The sequence below is a fragment of the Rhodnius prolixus genome, unplaced genomic scaffold (assembly GCF_049639745.1).
Source record: "Rhodnius prolixus isolate KJV_2025 unplaced genomic scaffold, Rpr scaffold_4, whole genome shotgun sequence".
NCBI classification, from domain to species: domain Eukaryota; kingdom Metazoa; phylum Arthropoda; class Insecta; order Hemiptera; family Reduviidae; genus Rhodnius; species Rhodnius prolixus.
This window is the reverse complement of record NW_027411614.1, coordinates 49039990-49061131: the sequence shown is the minus strand read 5'-3', so window position 1 is coordinate 49061131 and position 21142 is coordinate 49039990. Positions and strand designations below refer to the sequence as shown.

The following is a 21142-nucleotide window of genomic DNA, read 5'->3' as shown; positions in this document are numbered from 1 at the left end:
TTTTCCTTTAGGTAAAAATGCTTATCCAATCTCTTCGTGTACTTTGGAAAATCAAAGAATGTTCTTCATTAATGATAGTAAGAGTAACAACCTGGAGAAGAACGTTGAATCTGTGGGTGTTGGGGGAGTAGTACTGTTTAAATGTGGACTGCTTTTAGTTCGAGTTGGCCACATTCCGATAGCGCTAGGCCTTTGAGGCATGGATCGCCTAGCGAAACCTCTGGAAAGTGTGTCCAGTTCCTTGTCAAAAAGCATCTGTGTGTTACGCTCCAACATGTACTCCCAACAACGGAACTGTTCCTCCGACAGATGGCCACCTGACCTGAACGAACAAGACATTTGTAATGTAACAAGACATTTCTTTTCATACATTGTCTTTTTAAAGAAAATAGAAGGGGTACATCTAACGCCGAAAATTATTATATACAAATTGTATGTAAAGAACTTTGAACTTTGCATTCTGTACTAGTTTGCACTGCAATGATCAAATAACAATGGCAGGAGCTTAAAGAAATGACCCAAAGTTTAAAGAAATTTGGTGGAGTGTTGGGGAATAATTTGTAACAACCTTGGACATCGGCAAAGCAGAGATGAACTGCTTTAAAGAAAACGAAATAATCAATTAATGAGATGATGGTATTTTTACTTAACCATTTACTGTTTCTTGGCAATTACTTTGGTGCTGTAAGTTAACATATGATCCACGCTACTAAGACAAAAACTTGCTCAGAAGAGAGATTTTCCTTTCAATTTCACAAAGAAACATTTATAAACTTATGTTTATGCTGTCTTATTAATTTACCCCACATTTTTATACAATTGCAAATAATTATTTTATTAAAGGAAAACACCTAAAGGTTGAGAACTGACTCACGACCGTGCAGCATTAAAAAGATTACCGATTACTCCTATTAGCTACGGTAGCTGGAATTTTGACTATGATTCTACAGCTCTTATTTGCAGTTCAAAAATGCAACAAGTTAATGGAATTTATGAAATTAATGCAGCAAACCTAGACATTCAGTAAATAATTGTTCATTTTATAAACGTTCATTACAAACCGTTCAGAGGCTGATTCTTCAAATTCAGCAGAATGTCCACCATCAACAGGATGCATTAAACGTGAATGCATTTTCCTGATACCATTCTCTCTCATTAACACTGACTGAAAGTTAGGTCGACTGTCCACCAGTACATCCTTCTGGAAAAGATATGGACAAACAAAAAAATTTAACAGTCTATTTTCATTATAACAAGAACGGTTAGCTAAATACAATAGTATGATAAATATATACCCTGTCTTGATTTACATAGTGCCTGTAGTTGGTTTCTCGAGAACTGGTTTTCCCACAGCTGGCCTGATCGCTCTGTCCACTTGGAGATGACCTGTCACCATGGCACCAACAGTTATTGTCATTAGCCTGGGGTTCATATAATCATATTTTTCAGTTAAACATTTCAACGAATAAAAAAAAGAAAAAGAAAAGTATAATTAATGTGCATACCTGCAGAGTATAACTAAGCTCGCGCATGAGCAGATCTTGCTGGGATTGGCCCAGCCTCACTATCATTATGGACAGATTATCTTCACAACCGTAGCTCTGAGCTAGATCTTGTAACCTTTTGGACGCTAAAACTGGATCTTCTACATTGCGAACTTCTGCTACAGCATCTTCAGGACTAACTACTTCCCACAGTCTAAAGAACAAAAGATTGATGAGAAACTACTTTCTGCATCTAATATAATTTTTTCCAAATTATTATTTTTACTAGAGTTGTAGTAGGTTTGAAGTTAGTAGGTAGCAGGTTAGTTTAAACATTACTTATAATTATTTTTGCACGATAAAGTAAATTCAAATTTAAGTAAAAGGAATTATTTTTTGATATATGTATGACTGACAGTACGGGCACAGTTTATGCATCATCTCACCTTTTATTGGCCATTATCAAGAATTCATCGCTATCTTTTAATGTTAATTCTGTTACATGTGGATCTGGAACAACTAGCGGAAACATGGCACTGTTGCCTATCTGACTTCTGGTCATCTGTTCAAAAATAAGTAAAAGAGAAAACCATTTCTATTATTAGAATAGTTATCAATGGATTAACTTATGCAAATTATTAATAACCATTAACCTGAGTAGGTACATGAGCAAGTGTTAATGATGAATCGCCTCTGTACAAAACTGCTTTTGCTTCACCAACCGTAGCTATTCTAAGAGTTCTTTTTCTAGCAACTGGACCTCGTTCACTGCAAATGTGACAAACCATTGCGCAGACGCCTACACGCTGACCTTTTTCCTTTAGTTCTCTGCAAATTCATTATTGAAATGGTTGTTTAATAACCATTTTCTAAAATAAACACAACTGTACTAAACTAATAAAATAAAGCAATCCTTCTAACCTATGTGCAGCCAACAGTGTATATTTCATATATTCATTTGCAGTTTCCTTTACAGTTCGTTCCTCTAACAAAATCCGTGGAATTGATTGTGCCAGAATTTGTGGCAATTCGGTATTATTACCGGAATCAAACAATCCTAGCAATGCTTCTGTACTGCAAAAGCTGGTAAGTCTTAACTGAGAAATGCATAATCTGTAAAAATAAGCAATATTTCGAGAGGAACATTTAAAGATTAATTTTAATCTGTAAAGTTAATTAGCCAAGTTTAAGTTTTTTCCATTGTAACTAGTTTTCACTTTTTAATTATTTGAGATATTAATTGTTACTTTTATACAAACCTTATAATTAGATCATAGTGGAGACAGAAACAGTCATCTCCAACAATATTTACAATTTAATAGAATGCGATCAATAAAGTTCTATAGTTACACCTTTTTTTTTTTTTTTTTAAGAAAAAAGAACCTTAAGATCAACTCACATTGCAGAAATTCCGGAAAAAGAAATTTAACACTGGATAAACCAATTCAAAAGGTAACACCTATAACCTCCTTACATTGTTATTACCAGTGATGCATGGAATTAAAATTTATATTTGTATTGCAATGATAATAAAACTATTTAAAAATAAAAAATAAAAAAAAACGGTTAAATCAACATGAAAGTTGAGTTAAAATAAAATCAATAATACTGCTGAATTCCTTGAAAAAGTTTAACCATGCTTGATTAATTCTATAGATGGGGCGGGTCTTCACTTAAATTTGTGACTGCACAGAGAGAAGTGGAAAGTAACCTCTCCAAATATCTACTTACTGATGCCTAGAGATTTTCTCACCTAAATATAGGCTTGCAGCAATAGATGAATACAGCTGCTTCTATTTTGATATTTATTCATATATTTTTCCTCTCCTATTGACATTAAACGGTAATTCTATAACTTTGGTCCGGCGGTTAATTTGAAATATGGAGATATTTTAATTTAAAGCGTTGTAGTCAATATTGTCCTGCCTTTTCAGTGGTTGCATACTTTTGGACAGTGTTCTCTCTTTACATCTAACAATCTTTTTCTTTAAATGGTACATATTAAAAGAAAATACACGGGACATTTTCTCAGGGAAGGGATTAGTCCAGTAGATATTGCACTTCACTCCAACGCGAATCTAGAACTAGCAAGCTTTAGATTTTCCGTCCATAGAAGCACCTTACAGCTCTATGTCTGGTGATGGGCAATATAATGAATATCTATAGAACACTTTACGCACCACTGAAAAAGGTTCAAGACTTTTCTCAATTTTATAAATTAAATCATAAGTCTCTTAAGCGTGAGGCAATAGCACCATTTCCTCGGGCCTATGAGCGGCTCCTACAATCGAGTGAAAGTCAAATTTCTTTCCACAAGTCTAATGAATTTTTTAGTAAAATCAAAAATTATAGGGAAAAAAAGAAAAAATCACTTACTAAAAATAATACTTACTTCTCTCTGTGGCCGGGCGTTTCAGAAAATCCAAGCACCCAAGGACTGTTGCTGTCCTGAGCATGCGAATGGCCTGAATCGTGATTACTACGCCCAGTCGGCAAAGAATCTCTATTCTGACCAGAAACATCAACTAAGCTAATCTTTCTTTGGGTCCTTAAAAAAGGATAACGATGGTTGTTCAATAATTTAATGTATTTTGAAAACCAAATTCAAAATGAATAAAATTTTTATTTTCTTACTTGTAATCCTGAAATTGTCTTGCATCAACTTGAAGTCTAGAATTGCCAGATAAATCCAGAAATTGTAGTTGTTTAGGTACTAGAGATACAAGGTTAACTTTGTCCAAATTGTTATGTGACAGATCTAATACCTAAAATGGTAATTGTTTAAGGTAAATTTTCTAACCCCTAGGAATATTCTTGATTATATCCAAATTAAAAAACAAAAAAAATGCTCTTACTTTAAGAGATGTGGATGCAGCTAAACTGGGACAAGCCATGAGCTGATTGTTGTGCAGTCGAAGAACTCGGAGATGTTGCCATTGTGCAATGTTACCCGGTAGTCTGTCCAGTCGATTGCCAGATAGTACGAGTTCCTCCATGTCAGGCCATGAACCAACGCAACTGTGGATCAGCAGTTTTTTTTTTGTTTTGTTTTTAATTTAAACTCAAGTTTATGCAATAAAAAATAATAATAAAAATTAAATTAAATTACAGATTTGGTAACTGATTGCAGAGATTATAGGCCACATGTAAAACTCGGAGATTTGTAAACCTTGTGAGTATATGAATATCTGAGAGTTGGTTACATGTAAGATACAGTCTTTCAAGTTGATGTCCATCACTGATTGATGTAGGTAATTCTCCCAAGTTATTTTTACTCAAGTTCAGTATTCTTAATCTGAAAAAAAAAAAAAACAGATTAGACAACGCTTAAGCACCATTAGGTCCAATTAATAAGCATCATTTCATTACGTAAAAACAATCAAACAAATCAAGTGAGCGAATTAAAAATGTTCGAACCCATATCAGTGGATAAGCGTATTCAAAGAGGATTGATTTTACGTGACTTTGAACCACAATTTGCAAAATCTTTGTTATTTTCGATAATTTTTTACATTCTTATTACCTTTTATGAGTGGAAAACCAACATGTCAAATTTTTATATTAAACTTACAAATGAAATGTGTAATTTGAGGTCCACTGAATCCGAAAAAAACAGTTTTTTTAGTGCGCTTGGGTGCGCGCATTTAAGTAAAAGAAAGAGAGAGAGAGAGAGAGAGAGAGAGAGATCTCGAAAACTAAAAAAACGCACAAGTTCTAACTTCAAATCTTTCTAAAATTTTTCGTCCTAAACAAATGCATGGACTTGATCTAGATCTGATTTTGAAGATAAGAGGGAGGTCAGATCATTGTCATCTACCCGAACAAGATCTTTGCGCAAAACCATTCCCTCTGGCTAATAGATAATAATTATCCAGCTCGATAAGATCACCTAAACATTCTCAATAAACTAGTTTCTAATTAAATTCAGAGTTTTACTTTTGATTTAAATTTTCGATGTTATCCATGATTTAATTGTTTTGGCATTAGTGCTCTTTAATTTCCACCCGTTTTCCAATGCTATAGCGATTAATTGTTCAAAAGAAAGAAACAAACAAACAAAATTACCTAGATGTAGCGAGAAAAAAATGATCAGGCAGTGTTGATATATTGTTGCTTTGCAGAAAGAGCTGTTGCAATGGAATGTGTCTGATAACTTGTGGTAAAGATTTTAATGAATTAAAACTTAATTGTAAAGTCTGTAAACAGGAGAGTTCACTGCAGAAGAGATGATCTGGCAACGAGACCAGCTGGTTGTGCGATGCGAACAGCGTGCGAAGATGGTGACATGCTCCTAGCCAATCCGGCAGACTGGTTAATTTGTTACTGCAAAAACAAGAACAGTCATATATCAATTTTAGTTGGCAATATTTCTTTATTACCTTTATTAACGGCCAAAAGTCATCCGTGTTGATTTAGGTCCCCGAGCTGAGCCGACTTACCCGTCATACTTATCTCCGCCTTTTATTTTCTCTTTCTTTCTATTTAGTTAAGATGAAATTCTAAGCTAACAACCAAACAGAAAGTATTAACGTTTCTTTACTTCAATTTTTTGTTTTTTTAATCAGGATTTAAGGTTGACCTAATCCATGGAATAAGTTACTCTACTCAGAGGTAGCTGAAAGTTTTTACATTCTTTTCGAACCACAATCTGCAATAGTGGATCTCAAAAGCCACCTTACCGCAGTACACAGATTCATTCAATTCTGACGCCCTCTAAACAGAAAAAAAACGAAGTCATAAGATAATTCGCATCTATTTTTGGGTTAATCTTCCTTAAACCAGCTTTAAATCCCATTTATTTTTACTTTCTCTAGGTGGTTTAGCTTGCTCAAAGGTTAACGGATATCAAGAAATTGGTTGCAATGTTCTGCTTCCTTCAGGACAATTATTGCCCTACATGAAAAGATAGTTGCTCTAAATACAGAATTGAAATGCATGCACACATCCAATTTATAGTGAAATTAATTGCATCACCGAGAAAATTCACTAATTTCCAAAATTGATAAAATAGAAAGAATAAGCAATTTAAGTGTAAGCCTTGCATTAACAAGGAAACAGAAATACCAGATGATATTTGAAAGGAGAATTGACTAAGAGTACCAACTTCACTTAATTTAATGAACTCGCCAACGGCTTGTGTACACTAAAGCATCTTGCGACCGACAGTATCTATTACTGTCTTAGCGCTCTTCTTCTGCAGCCAAGAAGAGGTCTATCCTCAACACCCCAATCAGAGTTGTTCCCCCCTCTACTAACTGAAACAAAAGTATTCATTTATACTTACTATGAAATATCCAAATGCTTCAATTTGGTAGGCTTTGGATGGATGGATAATTTGGTTAGACCTGTAAAATTAAAAACAAAATGATTCGATAACTTTTTAAAAATATTTTTAATACATTAGAAAACTCTTATGTTTATATCAATTAATCGTGTTAGTTCGTTTTTATATTTCCTTTTTTAAACAGATTTCCTGCCGCAGAATTTGATGGCTCATGTTTTCTCGAAAAACGTCTTTAAAAAAAATATCATGGCAAGTTTTTAATGATTAACAGCAGCTTCGCTAAAACTACAACTGAATGACTGGTATGTGGTTGAATCCGCTTATCTTGGATAATACAGAAGAATTTAAAACGAGATAGATATTTGCTTAATTTTTTTCTTTTTACGGCCATAATTTTTTAGAGATTTATTAATGGATGATGTAGAGAAACTGATTTATTCAACTAAAGACTTTTGTAAGTCTAAAAGATTAAAATAAACTTAAAGATGTATCCATTGAATTAAGATACCAAAGCTTGCTTTCTCTGGCTCTTAGTGCCGCTGGAATCCATTAGTGAAGACCGTACAATTCCTCCAATCACAAATTTTGATCTGTTGAGAGGAGGAGAATAAGCCTTGTGATATCCGGAGACCCTTTCGTCCTAGGTTACTACCGAAAGTAGAAATGTCAGTACACACGCTGAGTAGAGGATAAAAATTTAGTCTGGGATCTAAATAAAATTTACAGCGATTCGACCTAATCGAACTACTAATTGTTGCTACCTTATTGGTGGACAAATTTTACCCTAAAAACAAAAAAAAAATTCTGTGGACCAAAAACTGTACACTTCTGGCGAAAATTTGAAGTTTAAAAAGATCGCTGAATCGTGAATTCGAACGAACACTTCTTGACCAATGACTAAAGATGGGCGAAAATCCGAATCGGCCAGTTTGATGGAAAACAAGCATGCTACGACCGACAATTATCTATGCATTATTGCAGTAAAACTGCACCCATCCCAAGCTCTAATTGAGATACAATTTGCTTTCATTCTATCTAAACCACTGCAAGTATTAATCCAACTATAATGGATGCAGTGAACGATCAGTTGATTTGCTGCATTCAATTTAATTGTATAATCATTAAAGTTATACATATATACATCTCGCTAATGAGGGGATTGTTACTACTGATTGACATCCTGAATCCGATAATCCTCTACAAGTTCAATCTGACTAGTAATTGATTCCTTGTAAACGAGCAATTTAAAGTTAACTGGCACAAATAATTTGCTGTTAGGCAAAATTTGTTCATGCTATTCACAGTATCTCTATAAGGTTAATTTAATTCTAATTTTGAATAATTAATTAGAAATTTACAATTCTCTGTAATTCGGAAAATCAAGGGAGGCGGCTCATCTATAGAAGCACCCAGAGAGGGTTAGGGTAAAAAAACCGCTTAAAATATAATACAAGTAAAAGATTTCCAATAATATGCTGTAATGAATGTTACTGTAATGTGGATTATGTGCAATACTTAGCTAATTCCAATTCTAAAAGAATATTTATTGGTTTAACTCTCATACATTTGTAGAAAAATCATGAATCCATCTGCCTGCGTTCTAAAAATAATTCTTTAATCTAAAAATTAGAAGTAAATTTTGATTAGATCAGGTGCCTTGAGGATTGGCCACTAGTCTAACCTATGTCACCGCAACCCAGGGGATCTGTAGCAGCCACAAATTCCATTCCTGTCTTATTGGACTTTAGATTCTGGAAAGAGAATTCTAGTTGATGACTGAAGGTCCTTAAAACGGATATTTCTGGTGGAAATCAAGATCGAAAAACTGTACGAATGTAATATTATCCTTTTAAAAATAAGGGACGAAAGCATTTCATATCCTGGGTTAGCTCAGACCTAGAACTCCCGTAGAGCTGGGAAATTGTGGTTTTTAATTTAATCTGCCAGATTTTGAAATTATCCCAGATGTCTTAATTAGGTGGTGGGGTAGAGAGCGGGTTTCATCCGGCATCGTTAATAGGCCAAATTAACCCTAAGTTGATCGTAATGCGCTTCGCAAAGCATTGCCAAGCATTAAGATACAAAACATATGCTCTCTAAATTATCTTTTTTGAGACTAATCTAAACGAAACAAACTACCTGGGAAAAAATTTAAATTTGGTTTTGCAGCAGAACGACAATTTCCAACTAAAGGAGCTCCTAATACAAGGAGTATACTTAGCTTGGGCGAGCTGGTACGGTCTTCACTAATGGATTCCAGCGGCACTGAGAGCCAGAGAAAGCAAGCTTTGGTATCTTAATAATTTATAAGCAACTTCACTCCTGTTCCGGCTACCTTGGCCTGGTACACCAACAAGCACAAATTTCTATATTCTTTGGTGCCGCTAACACATAGACCGTAACACCTCTTTTTAATAATTTCTTATAAGCAAATTAATAATATCGTTAAGTGTTTTTAAAAAACCTTTTTTAATAGAAACAACCTATATTATGTGTTTATTGCATTAGTTTCACTTGCCGCTATTGCTCATGATAATAAGAGGTTGCTATTTCTTGCGCAATAAGAGAAGAAATAGGGAAGGGATTAGCTATGAGGTTAGCATACTGGACTCCCACGCGGAGGTCCCGGGTTCGAATCCAGCAGCTGACCCTTAGATTTTCTCTTCCTAGGAGCTTCTTACAGCTCACTGTCCGGTGATGGACAGTGTTGTCTGTAACGAGAGAACACTGTCCGGAGGCCGGCAGTGCACTGGAAAAAGCTCCGGGCGCTAATGACCTCAGCTGTTGATGCGCCAAAAAAAAAAAAAAAATTAATTAAAAAAAAGAGAAGAAATCTGCTGTGAACACTCGTACGACTTCTTCTGACAGAATTCTTCAAACTTCCTTAATTTATTTCTTTTTCTCACTTCTTACAAGATGTTATTGCAACCAAATATACAAACTTTGTCACGATCGTATCCTTCATCTTTCAAAGAAATAGAAGAAAATAAAAAAATCTATGAAGTCCCGCACGTTTACACTTACAATTATTGCCGGCAATAAGTGAGGAGAGCGAAGTGCCGTTCAAGGAGATATCTTGCAGTTTGTTTCTGGAACACTGGACACTTTGCAGTTTGTCCAAGGCTGTCAAATCCAGACATTCTATGGAGTTTTCGCTCACATCCAATTGTGTTAGATTCTGTAACAAAAAAAGGACCAGAAAACTTTAATTTTCTAATATTCTTTTTCAAGTGCAAAAATATGGAGAAAACCATATTCTCTAATAGCTGATGGCTTAAGTCAGAGTATTTAAAACTTAAAATTTGTAATAACTAGCTAGTTGACTTCAATACTATAAACTGATTCTATTGATCGAAGCGTGTGACATCTTACATCAGAACCTCACCAAAATCAATATTGCCCAAAAAGTTTAAAAGAAAGCAATAAACCAACGACGTTATTTCCAAGTTAAATCTCTTTAGCTATTGCCTAGAAATTACAGAGAAAATCGAAAAAGCCTTACATTACGTTCGGCTGACTGATATTCTTCAATGTGGATGATAAAGGTGCCCCTCTCTCAACCCATCTTAAATATAGTTACCAAGAAAAATGTTACCGATGTTTCTGTCACACCAATTTTTTTTTATTTTTGAGACTGAATCATCAGCTTTGGACGATATTATGGTGAAAATGTGAATTAACTTTATAAGTGAAAGTCAAAGTTCTCCATACAAACCTGATGTTTAAATTTCTAAAAATGAATGAACATCCTAAAACTGCCTTACTGTTGAAGAACAGACATAACACGATGACGGATTATAACGCTTCACCAGTAATTCTTCAGAAAAAAAAAAAAAAATACTAGAAAGCAGCATAATTAAAATTGCTGTCCTGAACAAAAATTGTAGCATTAAAAATCACTCTACAGAAAACGATACGTACAAGGTACTCATTACAAATAACCTCTTGTATAGGTTATGCATTTACGCGGAAAGATTACCAGAAAAGTACGTAAGTAACATATGAGAAACATAATTGTAATTATATTCCATAAATTATTATGAAATGATATAGAAATGTACCGCGATAAAAAGAATTAAATGAAAATAAAATATATTAAAAAGTCAGGAAAAAAATTCTCAAGCTATACTTTCACTTGTTATTGTATAATTCTCTTGGGGAATAGAGGACGTACATAATTTTATTTTATTACTATTAATAACAAGGTGAACATACATAGATAAAGTTTCTATATTAATACATAACTATTTAATCTTTTGTAAACGAGATAAAGTTTATTTAAATTGCAAAGTATGTCTGTTCTGTTCTTCATAAAATGAATGTTTAGTTTAAAATAATCTTTACCATCAAAATGGCAATCGTTTTGATATCAGATATCGATAACAATCCATCGATAAATATTACGAAAGTACTTAATTTGTTATTCTTAAAATTGTGGGCATGCAAAATTTGATTTTTAAATTTGATATTGTTTTATTCATTTTGTCTGAGCTGTGTTATTTAACACGTGTAATCAATCATAGCCCCTCTTACAATAGAAGTGATTTTGACAAAGCTCTTATTACAAGTATTTAATTTATTATCTATTAGAGCTTGTAAAGGGACCGCCAGAATTGGCGTGATTCTCTACTTTGTGGTTGCCCTTTGCCACCATCCTCAGAATATCTGAGAAAGATGTTAGGGGGAGAGAGAGCAAAAGGCGCTGAGAGTGAGATAACCAGACTGCCGTGCCCTTCACTTCCTGGAACTTCCCTAGTCCAATCTAAATTGTCATGCGTGCGTGGGTTGTCGCTCGAGTTAGGGTATAAGTCTAAGATGTTAGCGCTACTTCTGGTGGGTATTACCACCAGTTCATTCAAACTTGGGATTTCTATCTTCCACACAAAAAAAAAACCTTCTCTGTTAGGGGCAACAGTCAATCAATTGCACATCTAATGAACTGTGTAATCTAAGAAAATCCGTCTGTATATTTGTGCATGAAAAGATAATTTAAAATTTGCTTGCACATGCAGAAAGTTATCTTTATGGTTTATTTTCATAATTACTCTCAGAAAACCAAAAATAATTGGATTCGAATATGTTACTTTTCACTGTTGAAGGTGGAGGTGATTGTTCTGGCAAAGGTAACACGTCTGGAGGTTTCCTTTGGGAAATGAATGTAATAGATTTTTGGGTTAGTATAAGTAACAAAGTACGGTAGAAGTTAAATAAGCATTGGTCACCTGAACTTCCATTACATGAACTTTGCTTTTCTCCAGAACTTACTTCTTTTACTTCTTTCTTTCTTTTTCTTTCTCTTGGAAAAAAAATCTCAAACACGCACAGTTGGAAAGAAGTTTAAGATGGCGGGCGGAAAACTGAGAGTTCAGAGCGTTCACTGGCAAACTATAAATACAAATAGCGTCCAGAAACTTTTATCACCTCACACACCACCCTAGCTCAATATCCACACTCTAAATCTATCCTTTATTTATTGCTCGCTTTTTTTTTTTAGAGTGGTGTTTAACCTTAATCTAACTCTTAGTAGTTTCTTTTGTAAGGTGTACACTGAGACTGTGCTGAAATATAGCCAAATCGCTAACGAGATTTCAGCACTTTTCTCTTTCTTGGCAGCACTTTAGGCCATCGACAGCTTGTACCATAAGACTTTTGATGCCTTTTAGGCCAGTGGAACAAAAACTATTGGCGGGAAAACGCTGGATCTTGCACAAAGGAGAGGTTTCTTCCAAGATCTATATGGCATTGGCACAATCAGTAGAAGAATAGCTGATCCTAGACTGCGCACTTGAAGGCGGCTTACTTATTAGTATTATTCATGCTTAAAAGAGAGTTGTACAATTTTCAGTCAAAAGAAATCGTAATTTAAAGACCTTGTTATAACCTAAAACTGAGGGAAAAACCGTGATGAATTTCCACATCAGATTCGTTGAACTTCCATCACCTGATACGAGAGACAGCGATCATTGATGAAGTGCATATAGCGCCTTCACCATCTATAACAACACTCGACATTTTAATTAAGCAAGCTAAAAACATGTAACCATAAATTACCTTCTAATTTGTAGCCATAGGCGTTGGTACTATAATGGATCGATCCAATTTAGGATAGATGGTTGTAAATCAGTTCTTGGCAATCTTATCAAGCAGAAGCAATTCTAATTCTATTTTTTTTTTTTTAAGTGATGCTGATGAAGCAAATTCTAATCCAGATTGTTAGAGTACTTGCCGTTGTTACTTAAGTTTGGAGGTTATGTTTACATAAACAGTGGCCAAACAGCTGTTTTAAATTTGACGTCAGAGATGCCAACTGAAGAAATTGAAAGTAACATCTTTCTCATACAAGTTTCTTTGGATTTCTAATTTGTTTTGAATTTAAGGATTTAATAAATGACCTTCTACAGAAATAATTCTGATTAATTTAATTGATTGCTGAAAGAAATACGTCACTTCATTGTAATAGAACGTAATAGAGGGGTGTGACGCATTAAATTGTAACTAGATAAGGCCTCTTCTATTACCCAAACTATGAATGAAAAAGAAGAAAGTATATTTACTGAATCTAAATGGCTTTTCATTCTCCCCAAGGAAATCAATGTGAAATATGTTCGCTTTCCTTCACTGCTACCATTATATAAATGGAAATATACTCAATGTATGAAAATTGGATAAAAATAAATAAATAAATAAATTTTGGTTACTAGATTGTATCTTTGGCCAAGGATTAAAAATTACCTTCTACTATCAAGAAACTTAAGGATGCTGAGGAGATGATTTTTCCTTCCACATCTTCGTAGATACACATTTTTTTAAAAAAGGCCTTCAACCACTTTCTTGAACGAGGACACTAATTGCTCTTATACTTTATCACATTTAGTTGAAAGTTTTTTTTTTTTACTCAAAAAGACTTCTTTAAGGAGTACTTCTGGGAGATAGATTGGGCAGTCTTCCCATTAAAGTATTTTTTTAGTTTGTATTTTATGGTCTTATGATCTAGTTATTTTTAATAAGACTTGTGTGTTACCCGGGAAGGCTAAAACTTTTTACTCAAAAATGATAATGAAGGTAGAATAATAGAGATGAACTGCTGCAATTGCAACAAACCTGAATCAATACATAATCGCCCATTATTTACAGACTAAAAGTCTTAACTGTACTACCATAGAATTTCATCACTTTCATCTATTTAATTGACTCCAAAACTATTATGCCCCACTTAAAATTAAACATGGGAAACTATATAACTATGGGAGATAAAACAATAGGTTCATCAGCTTTTCTCTAAAATTTTCTAATGAATATGAATAAGTGTGGGATAAAGTAATCTTTTTGCCTCAATGAATTAATGACTAGGCTAAAAATATTTATAAAAAGATATATAGGCAAAAATAAATAATCAAAAAGCCTATATTTTAGCAAAAAAAATTCCAAATAACTATAAGCTCACCAAATTTTAAGGCAAATTCGTTGTAGCTCGATTCAAGAGAGGGGGGGAAATGTAACACATTTTCGGAAAATTGATTTTTCTTCAACTACAGGATTACCAAATTTTTCAAGTTTGAAGATAGATAGTTGGAGTCATTTCAGTGAAAATCGTAGAAAAAGTGAAGAATCGCTAGAGTGAAATCGCACAATCTGGTGGAACGGAATACCGGAAACGGCAACAATATCAAAAACAGAATCCCGTTTTTGAGCTTTCAGCGATTCTTGATTCGACTTTCTTGCGCAGTAATCTTCAGATAACTGCATTTCCATTAAGCTTGCGATTTGTTTTGATAGTTGGCGAACAGCTGTTTTCTCCAAAAAATGACCAAAAATGCCTACTAAATCGTTAATTTTAAAACAATTAGAACTTATACTTTACCGTATACACGTTTCCATCAATGCGAACGTTTGGCTCTAGAGCTCTGGCAAATCTAAGCGGTCTACTTACTGAACTACCGAGCTTGCCTGGACGTGGTAAATAACTTTTATGTTTGGCGATTAACTCGCGATAACTGCCTCTGCTAGAGACCATCACTGGACCGACTGTACAATCAACTGGCTGTTTTCTCAGCAATGAAATCTACAGTGTTACACTGTTCTTGTGGGTGTATTCCCACGGCAGCGCGCGGGAACAACTGTGTACTTTGGCGGGAGAGTAATACATCTCTCTCACTCTCGCTGTAGGTGATCAGATTGTTGTTTGCTCTAGAATCACTCTTTACGTTCCCACAATATCCAAAGTCTTCTTCTTCTTCGCTGCTGAGCAAATGACTCACATGACTTTCTCTGGCAATAAGTGTTCAATTCGTTGTACTGTTCAAATAGATCTTGGTATATGTGATGAAGAATTTAGAAGAGGAACAAAAGAGATTGGGCCTACGACTTAATTTCTGAAAATAAAATATCTAAGCTAGAAGATAAGGATATGAGTATGATTTGGTAGAAATTCGGTCTGAGTAAAGACGTTAAAGATGACTTCCAATGCTGATGAGGATTTCCTCTTGGAGCAAAAGCCAACTCAGAAGGTATCTGAAAAAGGTAGTGCTAGAACCCGATGCACTTACAGATTCTGTGGGGTGATGGAACTTGCTTGTTTGGAACCGTAGGTTGGGAAGAGAAGAGAATTCTTTATAACTTCATAATATGAAGAAGACGCTCCTTAAGGACGCTTCTTATGGAGCACAATGCAGGTCTTAGCGCATTAAGCTCTTTAAATTCCTACAATGACGAATCGTTATAATGGGTGCTGTTAAGCTAGCGGAGTTGTCAGTGCAAAATACCCAAGAAGTAGAAGACGTCAACTATCTCTACAGAACTGATGTATAATGGAGTCAGCTTTAAAAAAATATCGTTATGCTAAAATATCAATTGGATACCCGTGGGTCCCTCGATGAAGTAGTCCACTTTCTTCCTAAGAGGCTAGTCCTCCGAAAACCACTACTACATTAATCATTTCAGATACCCTCCAGGTAGCACATTTCCTTCATTTACCTGCCTTCAACGATACACGGGGAAGAAACACCGTAAACATCCTTCACAGATTGCTCTATTTCCAAACACACTTTCTCAGTTGGTAGTAGTAACGAGTTCTCAGCAAATTACAGCTGGCATTATTAGATTAATAATGAAATTAACTTCTACCCCCCACCATGACCATGGGCTTTTTGTTATTTAATCATAGACGAATTGTCAAGGCCACCTGGAAATAATTCTATTTCAGTTTTTACTTCACTATTTCTAGATCACATATGTACCTGACGTCGTGATGTAGTCTTGACATTTATATTGCTCGTTTCACCTTGACCCTTCTAGAAAGAAGGCTTAGTTATTTGGAGGTGAATTTGAGAGATGTTTGTTTTCAAATACGAACTGGAGAATATAATCTTAGACTTGAGGTTCAATAGTCTTTCCTCCCCGAAAATAACCCTTTTTACTAGGGCATTAAATTTTCCGAAAGCTGTGAAACGACCCTTCCAAAGAAAACAGAGCAATGAAGCTTACAGAAATCAATTTTGTTGCCAGTACACATGATCAATGAAGACGCTACCAACTTAGCGAGTAATCATGCAAAGCCTATCATTTCAGCTGTTTCTTTCCTCTATGCGTAACCTCATCCTATCAGCGGATTGCTTCTGGAGATTGTTTTAAGGCTCTCCTAATCTCTTCCAGAGAGATTTAATCTGAAAGAGGATTGGTCAAAAGTGAAGTTTATGAATAGAGCCTGACCGGAAGCAAATACTTAAGAAAAGTGGACACGAGGATTAGAGAACAGGAAGACACTTGCTTCTAGAAGTCAAATTTCTCACCTAAAGACATTTACTTTTAAAGTCGCGCCTCAGATTTAAAAGAATATAACAGGATAAGAGCCACAAAAAGAATTCAATTGTAGAGATTCCAGCCTTAAGTGCTTAAACTTAATTTGGAGCACTTCACAGCACAAAGCCCTTTTTTATAAAAGTGGAAGAAGAAGAATAACCAAATCTGCTTAAATAGCCCACATGAAGAAAATACAAGTCTACAAGAATAATAAACACTAATTTACATTTAAGGCATTCATACTTTGTAAGTCCTCTCGTTTGTTAGACGGAAATGATAGCGGTTATTAGGGTCTAGAATGTTCTGCCTTCTACCCCACCTACCCCACAGTGTTCACCTCCGGGCAGCAAGAAGAAGTCCACTAACTTCCCCAAGTTAAGTGTCAACAGAAGAGTAATTACTTGGACTGCGGTTGTTTTAATTAAGTTCTAGTTTACTTTAAAAAAATAAAAATATTCTGTACCGTTCTAACAAAATTTATGTGGCTTCCTTTTTAAAGTGACAACCAAAACCAGCTGTTAGCTAAATACCTAAATACTACATGCTCCAACAGTTTGGCGCATGCGCAGTACGCAGTGTTACGTAAGCATGCAGGATTTATAATATAATAATAATAATAATAATAATAATAAGGGATAATAATAATAATAATAGGGAAGGGATTAGCTATGAGGTTAGCATACTGGACTCCCACGCGGAGGTCCCGGGTTCGAATCCAGCAGCTGACCCTTAGATTTTCTCTTCCTAGGAGCTTCTTACAGCTCACTGTCCGGATTGCTCACTGATGGACAGTGTTGTCTGTAACTAGAGAACACTGTCCGGAGGCCGGCAATGCACTGGAAAAAGCTCCGGGCGCTAATAACCTCAGCTGTTGATGCGCCAAAAAAAAAAATAATAATAATAATATATAGGGAAGGGATTAGCTATGAGGTTAGCATACTGGACTCCCACGCGGAGGTCCCGGGTTCGAATCCAGCTACTGACCCATAGATTTTCTCTTTCTAGGAGCTTCTTACAGCTCACTGTCCGGTGATGGACAGTGTTGTCTGTAACGAGAGAACACTGTCCAGAGGCCGGCAGTGCACTGAGAAAAGCTCCGGGCGCTAATAACCTCAGCTGTTGATGCGCCAAAAAAAAGAAGAAAAAAAAATAATAATAATAATAGTTGAAAAACTGGACGACAAAACAAAAGGTGTAAACAAAGCGAATGTGGTAGAGATCGATTGATGCAGATATTCCAGTCTAAAAATTAGATGAAAAAAAAATTAATAAAATGGATGAAGAAAAAAAACAGATTAGCAAAAAAAAAACATAAATTTTATAGACTCCGAGGAGGTAAAGAAGACCAGCGAGGAAATGGTAGAGCAGATGATAATGGCAGTGGTAGGTTAAATGAAGAAAATTGGTGACTTGAAAGAAACAAAAAATGTAAACAAAACAAAAAAAATCGATTAATCAAATAAGAACTCACTAAGAATAATCGATATAGTGTGTGAGATAAATCGAGTTAAGAGAATGTAGGCGGATTGGCATCGAAACATTTTTCAATTTATTTTTAAACGATATTATTTTTTAAAATAACAATAACACTAACCAGAGAATATCATTTTAATGGAAATAAATAACAAATTAACCTGTCTCTGTTTTAAATTATTTTTTTTTTATTTATTTTATCTTTGCAAAGAATAAATTTAGCTGAATCCCTCCCTCCACCCCACCTACGCTGAAAAATTTGTGCAGAATTAATTGCCATCATGAATATTTATAAGTTCAAGTTGTTTATCGATTTGAAAGCTTTTTTTTATTTTCATTTCAGAGCTTGCAAAGGTTAATTTTGCATGAATTAAAAGCAGATGTTTATTTTACATTTTACTTTAACAGGACGCTTAACAACAGATTCGACTGTTTTTTTCTTCTTTTTTTTACCCTCACCACCAAATATTTAACTTGACGTTTGTAAAATGCGGAACAATCAGGATCGTCCAATATTTTCCATCGACTGCAGCTTTTGAGGTCCCATGAGTGGTTTTTAGAAGAAGAAGAAGGTTATATGTGTGGTTAGGTTAGGTGTGATTGTATCACAAAATATCTCAAAAAAAAAAAAGACCACAACTTTTAGATTTTTCTATTCAAAAAAATCTTCAACCACAGAAGTGATGCTTCAATTGAGCGGTGGATACTGGAATTACAATCTATGGCATCATCACATACTTAAAAACAAATTGTTGCTACCAAAGTTCAGCTTAATAATTATAACAGCCATTTGTCTTCATTTTAATGCCCACGTTACTTGGATACAAATAAAGAAATTAAAAAATACCTTACCTGGTAAACTTAACCGCACATACTCGTAAGTGCTAAAGAGAAGTGTTTAGAATAAGAATTCGGAATTGTACTAGCTTAAAAACTTAATTAGTGATCATTTTTGTTAATAATCTAAACTGTCGAATCAGATTGCTCCATTTCATTGATTTCACTCAATCAGCTGCATGCTACAGCGACAGCTGTATTTGGACTGATCAGCTGGCTCTAATATGTTATACAACTACTTAGATACCATTTTTACTTCCAAGCCCGCTAATTTAGCGGTGGAGGGGGGGTCAGCAAATAAATAATTGATAATTTTTGTTAACAATCTAAACTGTCGAATCAGATTGCTCCATTTCATTGATTTCAATCAATCAGCTGCATGCTACAACGACCGCTGTAGTTCGACTGATCAGCTGGCTCTAATATCATATACTACTTCCAAGTCCGCTAATGTAGTGGCGGAGGGGGGTCAACACATAAATAATTTTACAACCACAAAAACAAAAAATGTTGAAAAGTATAATTAAAATATTCAATAAGTGAGAATTTAGGCATTTTAAATAGTCTCCGTCATAGGCAATATTAGATTTGAAAAGCCATATGTAGATCAGCTGTTTTTAATTTAGTTCTAACACAATAAACTGCGAGAGAGGTTATAAATAGTTCAGGTTATAAATAGTACACGCCTGAAGAGCGCTCTGCTTGATGAACTCGGTAATTTAATGTAACTGTACGTTTAATTGAATGTAATAAATTAAAAATACGCTTTTAATAAAAAAACTGTTACATTTTGGAAAATAACAATTTTTTTTTTTTTAGATATTACCAATTACATTACGTCACTACAATCATCTGAGTGTTCAAATTAATTAAAATAGCATTTAAGCAATAACTTTCTGGAATAATTTTTAATAGACAATTAACTCTAGCCTTGTTTCCACTCACCAATCACATTGGCGCACTTTGCGCAAGCGCAATGATCATAAAAAAACAAAGCAGTCGTTAAATCTAAACAAAAAGATCAGCACTCAGGATAATTAACGTTTAACCTTACACTTGTTCGTTAAATTCCAAGTATCACCGGAAGTGAGCATCTTTTGGACGATTTCTTTGTTTGCATCCTTACGTAATCTGCTCAGTTAAGGATTTATCTTTTCTTTTTTTTTTTTTTTTGGAAATTCCATCATAGAATGTGATTTAGATACCGAATTCTGGGTGATCACGCTTCCCCTCAAAAGCCCCGTAACTACAGAGAAAAACGAGGGAAACCCTAGCGGAAATGGCGGTTTTAAAAGTACACTAATAACTTGGTTAATGCAGCCGCCATCTCTAGGTATAAAACATAAACTGTGCGGTCTGGTGCGGTTACCGGTTACCAATGATTATAGCCTTAATTACTGGATTCTCTCTAATTCCAGAACTTAATTAAGTTCAGCCGTGGAATTACGTACATTTATGTTCTATATTTGCATACAGGCAATTTTAATGTTCATAGAAATAAATGATGTCCAGGATATTTCCGTTTATTATTAGCGGTTCTCGTAACAGGAAGTATTGTGATCGCATATCATTTTTACGAATTTTAGATTTTAACCGGAAGTACAAGTTTTGCGGTCACTTGAATACGAAAAATAGCAATAAAAATGTAACATATTGTTCTTACAAGCGATGATTTAGTACAGATCTGGCACCCAGAACTAAAAGTATTTCCTCGACAGATCTGCACCGTCTCTTATCTATTCTGAAGTAGTTCAATGTGTAATTGTGGCAATTACATCTTCACATTTAATAAAAAAAAAAAATACAGAAACACCTGATTATAGTAGGCCTGATGGAACCAGAGAGAAAAGAAACTGCAACCCCTAAACCCTTCCCAGACGAAGTTAATCGCTCCCGTGGACGTCTAGATGCAAATCAAGACTATTACAGTGTACCAAGAGGAAGTTAGAAGTCTTTTGACTGAATCACGCTATCCTCGGCGGACAACAAGCAGAACTGTTCCTAGAGTAGAGACCTACATTAATTTCCACTCTTATCGCGCAACACTGGAGGTGCAGGTAGCACGTTAAGTGATTAACGATTAGCGATAAGTGCAGATATCCCCTCCTCCCACTCCTTTAGACTGGCGATAATGTTTACCGGGCCACCTTGGTGCAATTGTTTTTATTACCTCCCTGGGTGTAATTGACTGTTACACGTTAACCAAGTAGGATTATTACAGCCTGAATTATTGCCTTCATATTTACTTCATTGCAGTGGTGATCTT

The 21142-nt window shown here is 34.9% G+C and overlaps 1 protein-coding gene across 6 annotated transcripts in view; it reads right to left on the bottom strand.

The window, feature by feature from the left end:
- The window catches only part of Phlpp (PH domain leucine-rich repeat protein phosphatase), a 119270-nt gene that overhangs the window by 1860 nt on the left and 96268 nt on the right, over positions 1-21142 (bottom strand). For 3 of the 6 annotated variants that reach the window (XM_074132425.1, XM_074132428.1, XM_074132427.1), the window contains 14 exons: positions 9793-9946; positions 6769-6829; positions 5550-5807; positions 4594-4779; positions 4340-4502; positions 4119-4249; positions 3877-4032; positions 2406-2597; positions 2138-2312; positions 1931-2046; positions 1506-1698; positions 1296-1421; positions 1062-1201; positions 92-322 (listed from right to left, as the gene is read on the bottom strand). In XM_074132425.1, the coding sequence (XP_073988526.1) occupies positions 92-322; positions 1062-1201; positions 1296-1421; positions 1506-1698; positions 1931-2046; positions 2138-2312; positions 2406-2597; positions 3877-4032; positions 4119-4249; positions 4340-4502; positions 4594-4779; positions 5550-5807; positions 6769-6829; positions 9793-9946 (2282 nt within the window). The remainder of the gene's footprint in view (positions 1-91; positions 323-1061; positions 1202-1295; positions 1422-1505; positions 1699-1930; positions 2047-2137; positions 2313-2405; positions 2598-3876; positions 4033-4118; positions 4250-4339; positions 4503-4593; positions 4780-5549; positions 5808-6768; positions 6830-9792; positions 9947-21142) is intronic. The other 3 variants (XR_012459763.1, XR_012459764.1, XM_074132426.1) reach the window with 3 other exon arrangements.